At 44.7% G+C, this 9712-nt stretch overlaps 1 protein-coding gene across 1 annotated transcript; it reads right to left on the reverse strand.

Moving 5' to 3' along the window:
* Positions 1-300: 300 nt before the first annotated feature.
* Positions 301-7926, reverse strand: LOC311045201 (chymotrypsin B-like; the record flags this gene model as incomplete). Its single annotated transcript, XM_084057001.1, has 9 exons — positions 301-459; positions 558-697; positions 1219-1396; positions 1673-1757; positions 2585-2664; positions 2965-3023; positions 5857-6000; positions 6275-6298; positions 7770-7926. The coding sequence occupies 9 exons, from the start codon at positions 7924-7926 to the stop codon at positions 301-303; spliced, it is 1026 nt and encodes a 341-aa protein (XP_083913127.1).
* Between the last annotated feature and the right edge of the window lie 1786 nt (positions 7927-9712).

The following is a 9712-nucleotide window of genomic DNA, read 5'->3' on the forward strand; positions in this document are numbered from 1 at the left end:
CGTATTTCTTTTACCAAAATAAAATTAAATACAATATGTATTTCTTAGTATAGAGTAGCCTACATAAGGAGACTTTGACTCTTATGATCCAGGTTGGTTTGTTATACAATCTTAATGATTAGATAAGATCATGTGAATTCAATCACTTTCAACCTGGCATCCCTATTTTGGTCATGTGATCATAAGTGTAGATTTTCTAAAATGTATTGCATTTCATCACTGCAAACAGTTTCCACATCAAGGACCCAGGCATTTGCATTGATTGATTATTATTGATGGTGAAGATGACAGTTAGACAGTTTACTTGTCAGCCATGGTCTGGTCCATCCAGGTACGCAGTGCAGTGATGCGGGCCAAACTAGGCTTGCTGTGAGCGCATTTCACGTCCCAGGAGGTCACACCAACTAGGGTCCAGGGCTCCGTTCCATTCTTACACACCAGGGGGCCTCCAGAGTCACCCTGAAACAACAAGTAGTTGTGTTTTAATGTGCTTCATGTCTAAATGTCATCTCGATGCTTTCCTCTCTTTTTTGTTCAAGTGTGTGTCTAAGTTTAACCTTGTAGGTTACTGCTCCAGAGGCTCCAGCACAGATCATCTGACTGGTGATGTTGAACTGGTTGAGGAAGCATCTCTGGCCGTCATCGTTGGTGAAGAGGGGCAGACAAGCCTGCTGGAGTTTGTCAGGTTTCTCATTAGCTGGAAGAATACAGAGCAGTCAAATGTTAGGTTTGTGCTATAGTGCTTGACAACGTGTCGTCACCACGGGGGGGGGGGGGGTCAATGTTAAGTCAATCTGTTTATCCCCCACCAAGATGTCCGCCACTCCAAATGACACTTGTTGACGCCTTCTTCAGGATTTGTCGTGCCACTGAAAATGACACATTGTCTTTAAATAAAGTTAGTGGCTGTCATGTCATTATTCTTTTTGAGAAGAGAGCATTTGATGTTTGTTAGAAACAATGTCATTTTTGTATTACATCGTCTGGAAGCTTTGCAGTATTTACAGTTACATTCTGAACAAGATGTTTCAAACTGACAATAATGATTGACAATTGTTGATTGATCCTACTGTGAATGTTGTTAGTCTGCTCTATTAGTTTGCTCAGCCTTACCCTACTGACATCCTACTCTATTCTAAATCATTGAAGTGACTGGTGAAATAGTCCAGTCACTGTGACTGATGAATGGAAAGACTGTGTTTCCTGTCATTCACTCACTGTGGTTGCCGGTCCAGCCCCAGCCAGTGGTCACACACTCCGTGCCAGGAGGGAAGTTGTCAGTGTCAGCCAGACACACAGGGGACACATGAGGACTCATCTGGGCAGGGCTTTGCAGCTTGATCAGTGTGATGTCATAGTCAGAAGTGTTAGGGTTGTATTTGGGGTGCTTGAAGACCTATCAGTGACATTTTAAGGAGATGTTTTTTTTTTTTTTAAATAAGGGAAAAAAACAACAAACGAAACAAAAACATTTAGCTTATTGATTGAATGTCTACCTTTAACCACATTTTCCAATCTGGAGTCAGGAACATAAAAAACGTCTCCCCCCCCCCCAAAAAAAAAAGAGGAAAAAAAAGGTAAAGGAAAGGACTGTGTACAGCACCCTGATAACACATGTGACAAAATGATGTTGCATCCCTATTATACATATATTACAAAACAGAGCACCTACCTCTCCAATGCTCCTGACATGGAAGTTGTTTGTGTTTCTGTCAGTGCGGTCGTGCAGGCCCAGGACTACTTCATGTTCAGATTCACTGAAAAGGTTTACAAATAATAATAACAAGGTGGTTGGGGCTGCTTAACTCAGAGAGGTGAGAAAGAGTAATACCTGATTTATAAATAAAGTAGGCCTATTATACAGAGATATCTGAGATCTGATTGGGTCACACAGGCTCAGTTAAGTTTAGATTTAATAAAAAAAGATGTACAAACTACTGTTTGTTTCTACTGTTTTCAAACTACTGAAAATGGTGTAAAATCTAAGGGTGGAGCTTATGGGTCACAGTGACAGATGTGTTCCTCATGAGTAGAGGTATATGTGTAAGCAAATTTCATGGCTGTAGGTCAAACAAGACATATGCCTCTTCAAAGTTTTGATTTTCAATCGTTTGCTACAGTAGCATCCCTTTGGCCAATTGGAGTAAGATGTTTTTTTTTCAGCAGTGATTTGCAAGTAACAAGTAATGCTTGGTACAGTATATCTTCTTTAAAAAAATGGTGAAGTCAAACGTAAAAGTTATACGTTATAGCTGAGACACGAGAGCAGGTGTGTGTGTGTGTGTGTGTGTGTGTGTGTGTGTGTGTGTGTGTGTGTGTGTGTGTGTGTGTGTGTGTGTGTGTGTGTGTGTGTGCGTGCGTGCGTGCGTGCGTGCGTGCGTGCGTGCGTGCGTTCGTGCGCATCTGTTATGGCCCGGATTAAGTCACATCTTTCACAGAGTCCTGGCCCCTGACCTAAAATGGTTTTCACAGTCCTGCAGTAGGATCTATCATACATACAGTAGGCTATACACGCCTACTGTATGTATGATATTATACTATATTCAGTACAGAGAGAGACCTTATAGCAGCTTGACTACTGTACCTGACATCGCAGTGGGCAGTAGTCACAACCCAGTTCTCCTTGATCAGTGATCCACCACAGAAATGAAAACCGGTGCTGTTCTGAATTCACATAGTTTTTTTATTAGCGACAGTATGATCGATATTGTGATTGACTAATTAAGCCTATAGGCCAGGAGACTGCTTGCTTGTGTTTATGCTCCAATCTTCCTCAATAAAAAGTCTATACTTCACCCTGAGTGGAAGTATGTTTCCCATTACAGTTGAACATGTGTCATAGTACAGAAAATATACCATAGGCGTTTCCCACTTCATTATTGAATAAATAAAAGTAACACAGTAGATAGACAGGTGTGTGGATGATGACACAGAGAGTGATGTTGTAAAGGTAAATGTATTTACCTGCAGGGACACCTGCCAGGGCCAGGAGTGAGGTTTAGCATCCTCACCGTTGACGATACCTGATACATCACGGGGACATCCATTGACCACTGGTTTGATGGCAGGAACACCACAGCCTGAAGCACGCACGCACGCGCGCGCGCACGCACGCACGCACGCACGCACGCACGCACGCACACACACACACACACACACACACACACACACACACACACACACACACACACACACACACACACACACACACACACACACACACACACACACACACACACACACACACACACACACACACACACACACACACACACACACACACACACACACACACACTCTCAAAAAACGAAATCACATCTGGACCAGCCCCCCCCTGGTAACTAAATAACGAGCAGTCCCTTAGCTTACTACTAGCTAGGGGTGATGCAACTTTGATGATGTAGAGGGCCACTGTATTTCCACACTCACTCCAGAGGGCCACATTGCATATACTGTCGGGCAGACACCTCTTATCTCCGTATTTTCATAAATGAATGCTGTACTTCGCCATTCTATGTCACACAAAAATAGCAAAAGTAGCCGATCTACAAGCTCAAAACGCATCGCAGTGCGAAGCGTTTTGAGCTTGTAGATCTGCTATTTTTGCTATTTTTTTAATTGGAATCCAGAATTATTTTTTTGCTATTGTTGAATTGGAATCCTGAAAAGTAACATTTTTATTTAATTTCAAATGCATTTAGTTATACTTTAGTTAACTTTATGAACTTAAATACAAATATATTGAACATAAAAAAAGACAATTTAATTGAAATAATACTAATCATTAAGCTACTAATATAGACTGATGTAATTAAAGCGGGTCATGTTTGCATGTTTTTAATTAGAACAGCTGAAATCAATAATATATCAGTATTTCATAATTAACCTGCGGGCCGCATTAAGTGAAGGTGGGGGTTGCATGTGGCCCCCGGACCGCCAGTTGCCCATGTATGGCTTACTGTATACCAGGGTTGTCAAACTGGCGGCCCGCGGGCGTTTTGCGGCCCGCGGAAAGGTCCGTGGCGGCCCGCAAAATACTTTTAAAAATAGTAAATTGATACTACATCTAACAGAGTTGCAGTTTGCCTTGCTGTGCGTCCAATTAGCTCTCCAATGTGACCCGGACCCCAAAATGAGTTCGACACCCCTGCTGTATACTGTTACAGCAGCTACTCTTCCTGGGGTCTCAACCAGCAGCATCACAACACAATTTACATAAATACACAACATTCAAATAACAAACTGGTCAGGCTACTCCTCACACCTAAAACTCAGCTAACCCCTGTTCACTATGCTCGGGTGGGATGACTCTTCTTCAAAACCGCTCTAAAGAGCACTTACAGATGGCTATATAATTCGGAACTGGCCAATAAGCCATGGTGTTTTCCTGGGTTTAATCCTCTTCGCAGACCTTGTATTGAACAGACCAGGGGCGCCGGAACGGAATATGAGGTGGGGGGACACATCCGGGACACATGCACGCGCGCGTGCGCGAAAATTTTGCGGTTATTTCGGGTGGATTTGTTGATTTTTGGGGGGGATAATGCAGTTATTTCGGTTAATTCGGTTCGCCTCGCGCGCACGGTGGTCGCGAGGTGCGGGGGACTGGACTGATTTTATTATTTATAAAAAATAATTTAAACATTTTTTTTTTTTTTTTTTTTTTTTTTGGCTGGACTGAAAAGTTAATTAAACAGGCTCCGGCGCCACTGGAACAGACTTTCCTGCGCTTTTATTTCCCGCAAAATGCTAATAAAGTATTCAATCAATCATTCAATTAAACTCATCACAACATACAGTACAACACAAAGACACTAACTCATAAAATTCAGTGTAACGATAGTTCATGTAGACACGGAAGGCAGAATGTTTATATACTTCATTCACTCTCCCCGGACCCCCCCCCATTCGCTTATTCAGTTGTACTCCTTTAAGGCAGTACGTTCAACCTCTTGGCATTCTCATTCGCTACAAGCCAACTCACTCACGCCCTTATACCCACAGTGCAACACTGGCGGGTCATTTAAGCAGCTTCTGCTCTCTGTTCATTCTAGATGCTTAGCTGTCATTGCAGGTTGTACAGCTGTAGGTTTCAAATTCCCTCCACCTCCCCGGCCTCCTCCCTGTGGCACTTAGTTCATATTGTTATAGGTTGATTCTGTGTATTGTACTGTGGTTCTATGGATTATGCTATGATTCTGTGTATTGTACTGTGGTTCTATGGATTGTACTATGATTTGTGGTAGTTTAATTAGGCATTGAAGGTTCAATGTGTATGTAATACTGTATTTATGCTCTCCTCTGGGGGGTTTGTGATTGAAGATCTGTGTCATGTTTGCACATGGAATCTTTAATATCACAAGATCAGAGTCACACCGCCAAACTTGAATGCAATATCATTGCATATATGATAATGGTTAATAAATGGTAAATGGATAATTGATGGTCTGGTTATTTCTGAGCTGAAGTGTCTAAATGAACTGTCTAATATATGATACTGTAGCTCTATATTACAATTTCATCTTCAACATAATACATTTACATAAGTAAACCTCCATGTGAGTATATGTGAGTACTTTTTGATATATATGTATATGTGACCCTGCCTGTGACCATTATAAAGCCCGTGCCTGCCAAGAGTTGAACATACAAAGGAGCCTCAGTCAACTGGTCCTGAAACTAGCTGACCGACCGACCGACCGACCGACCGACCGACCGACCGACCGACCGACCGACCGACCGACCGACCGACCGACAGACAGACAGACAGACAGACAGACAGACAGACAGACAGACAGACAGACAGACAGACAGACAGTATAGATGTGTGTAATTGTTGAAGTCATTGTTTGTTACCTGAACAGATCAGCTCCAGAGAGGAGCTTCTCCAGGAGAACGTTTTAGACTCCACTGCTCCACACTCCCTCAGTGAGGATTCAGATCCATTACAGGGAGATGTAATCATAAATGTAGGTTGAGTCATAGAACCACCTCTCTCCTCTGTGGAAACAACAGAGCCACAGTGCAGCAGTCTACACACCACAGATGATGAGTTATGGTTCCATTCTTTAGGATCCACTGGTCTCCATTCTTCCTGGTGTTTCATCACCACTCTACCAGCACAGTGTGTGGCTCCTCCCACCAACCTGACATCACCAGACTCTGTACACAGACAATAGAATAAACAGTTAAATAAAGTAATATTACTTTGATTAGAGGAAAAACTAATAGGTTACAATCTACAATATGTATGTATTTTTTGATGTTTGTTTACCTGTTGTGTTGAGAGCCTGGAAAGCTGAAGATGAAAATGATCAAATGAATGAGTTTGAGCATAACCAGTGGTGTAGGAAGTACTTGAGTAAAAGTATCAATACCACAATGCATAAATACTCTGTTACAGGTAAAATTAGCAATACCAAAATGTAGAAACACTCTGTTACAAGTAAGGAAGGCATACTGAGTGATCAAAGTTTGCCAATAGAGAAGGGCAGACACAGACAGACAGGCAGACACAGACAGAGAGGCAGGTAGACAGACAGACAGACAGACAGACAGACAGACAGACAGACAGACAGACAGACAGACAGACAGACAGACAGACAGAGAGATGATCATTGTTGAAGTCATTGTGTGTTACCTGAACAGATCAGCTCCAGTGTGGAGGAGGAAGTTCTGGACTCCTTTGTTCCACAAAGCCTCAGTGAATTTTCATTTCCATGACAGGGAGATCTAATCATCCATGTACGTTTATCTGTAGAACCGTGTCTCACTTCTGTATTAACAGCAGAGCCACAGTGTAGCAGTCTACACACTACAGATGATGACTCATGGGTCCAGGAAGGATCCACTGGTCTCCATTCATCCTGGTGTTTCACCTCCAGTGTACCAGCACAGTGACTGGTTCCCACCAACCTCACAGGCTCTGTACACAGACAATAGAATAAGCATTACGAACTGTAGTGTCCCTATTCTAGTATTAACTGTTTGCTCAAAACTCGTCACAATACAATCTGGTAGATCTGCTATTTGTAACTAAAGTGTATATTACCTGAGCAGGTGAGTCCAACAGTCTTGTCAGGTGAGCAGGTGTTTCTAGTTGAGTTTGAGGTTCTACAGTCCAGGAGAACGGACTCATTGCCTCCACACTGGAACTCTTTGGTCCACATTGGAACCTTCACTTCTCCATAGAGCGCCCCCTGGAGGACTGAAGGAGCCCCACAGTCAAGCTCCCTACAGACCACCTCTGCATCCTGCTGGTCAAAGTCACCTTCACACACTGAGACCCACGACTGGTCAGACTTCACCTCCACTCTGCCTGAACATGAACTAGTCCCATTCACCAACCTCACAGACTCTGAAGAGAGAAAGAGAGACAGAGAGAGAGAGAGAGAGAGAGAGAGAGAGAGAGGGAGAGAGGGAGACTCTCACAATTACTGCATCAAAAGTAATCGACAAACTGGTCAAAAATTTGCCAGATAATGTAGGAAATAGGCAAACATTGTGAAAATAGCCGATCTACAAGCGTTATCTGAGTGAACAGACAGACCAAGAGAGACAGACAGACAGACAGACAGACAGACAGACAGACGTGAGAGGACGCTGGCGCTGTCTGTTCGCCGCTTCTCCGTCTGCTTCGTCTATCTCAGCTAATTTTAATTTCTTTTAACAGTATTGAATTGTTTTAGTTTAGATCTTTCTCTGTCCCCTCTGCACCTAACCCTTTCAAATAGAATTAGCCAGTTTTATTTGATCAGTGTTTCACTTACCTGACACCGGTGCTACTAGCAGTGCTACCCCCAGCTGACAACAACCCAGGACCGCTCTCCACCTGGATCCGTTCTCCTGTACCACCAGAGTCGGATACGTGTGTCCCCACCACCGCTGTGAGGTGATTTTGTCGGGGTGCTCCTTCCATTCCGACATCTCGCCACTCCGACTAGTGGCTTCCGCGTGCGGTTAGGGTTAGGGTTAGGGTTAGGTATAGGGTTCGTTAACGTCGGAAAGGCGACATGTCGGAAAGGCGAAATGCACCCGATTTTGTCCTTTGTTCCTCCGGACAATTCTACTCCTCACTGCTGTTGAGAGGCATCCCCCAGTCAGCCTCCTCAGTTTGCACTCCTTAGATCTCCACTACTCCTTCAACACCGACTCAAACTCCATCTCTGCCGTGGAGAGGTATCCCCCCGGACAGCCTTCCTGTTGTCCGCGGTGCGCGTTAGCCTTTGTGCTGGGACCGCTACCTACTCCACGAGCCAAACTGTCTGCTAAGCTAGTACCGGCTAGTGTAGTTGGCCTGCTGCCTTCACTCGCTGCTGGGCTGGTGACGACAGTAGTCGGTCTGTTTGAGCAAGATCCAAGCCTTCCTCGGCATGCACTGGATCATAGTCCTCTGCCTCCTTGCTCTCTGTCCACGGGGGGCCTGCCTGCGACCACCTGCTGACAGAGCTGGCCTGCCGGCTAGCTTTGCTGTGCTATCCATTAGCCCAGTGGGACTGCCAGCTAGCATTGTTTGGCTAACGGTTAGCAGAGGCAGAGCCCCGACAACAACACCACTGGACAGCATGACAATGCACTACTCCACCGCTGAACTTCATCAACTAAATATTCCCATCACTCCTGGCTCCCTTCAAACCATCAAAGAACATGGACTTCTCCGCCGGTCCTGCTATGTCCATAGGGGCAGTGGACGCAAGTACACTGTCCGCTCAGAAAATCACATTCCCTCTCTGTTGCCCAGCCACCGGCCAGCTGTGCCTGTGATGTCACGCAATCACAACAACAAACCGCACGTGCGCACTGTCTGTCTGAGAGCCTTAGCCAAGGCTCCTCACTCCGTCAGCATACCATCCCATCTCAATTGTGCACTGTTTAATATCCGTTCACTCAACCTCAAGGAATCCATCATCAATGATTTCATCACTGGCAATAATCTGGATTTTATCTGTCTTACTGAAACCTGGCAAAGACCCTCAGAATACATTTTACTAAATAAATCCACCCCCTCAGGCTACTGGTAGTACATGGACAAACTTCGCCTGGACAAGCGGGGCGGTGGAATTGCTGTCATCCACCGTCTCAACATGAAAATAATCAAAATTCCCATCCAGGCCCCCCCATCATTTGAATCACTTACACTCAAACTGTCTGGCCTCAAACCCCTAGGCATTGCAATCATCTATAGACCCCCCAAGCTAAACCCCTCTTTTTTCTCCGACCTATCAGGGTTCCTCACCCAACTCTGTGCCATATCCCCATCTGTCACTCTTCTTGGTGACTTTAACTTCCATGTGGACTCCTCTGCCTGCACAACTGAATTCCTGGAAATCCTGACACTTTTCAACTTCACTCAGCACATTGACTTCCCCACCCATGCTAAAGGCCACACCCTAGACCTAATCTGCTCCACTGGCACCAACATCAGCCATATATCTAGTACCAACTTCGCCTCCTCCACCTCCGACCATCTGGCCATCTCATTTCACATTGACACTCCCACCCCTCATGAGAAGTTAAAACACATCATTCATTTCCGCAACAGGCCTCAAGGCCATCAACCCCTCTTCTCTCTCTGCATCCCTCTCTGATGCCATCTCTTGTCTCCTCCTTCACACAGACTGATTCTCCCACCAAACTGGTTAACATTTTCAACACCTCACTCTCCCTCTGCCTGGACCAGCTCGCACCCACCCAAACCCGATCTGTCACCTTC

Source organism: Gymnoscopelus microlampas (genome assembly GCF_963454915.1).
Source record: "Gymnoscopelus microlampas genome assembly, chromosome: 5".
Classification (NCBI taxonomy): Eukaryota; Metazoa; Chordata; class Actinopteri; order Myctophiformes; family Myctophidae; genus Gymnoscopelus; species Gymnoscopelus microlampas.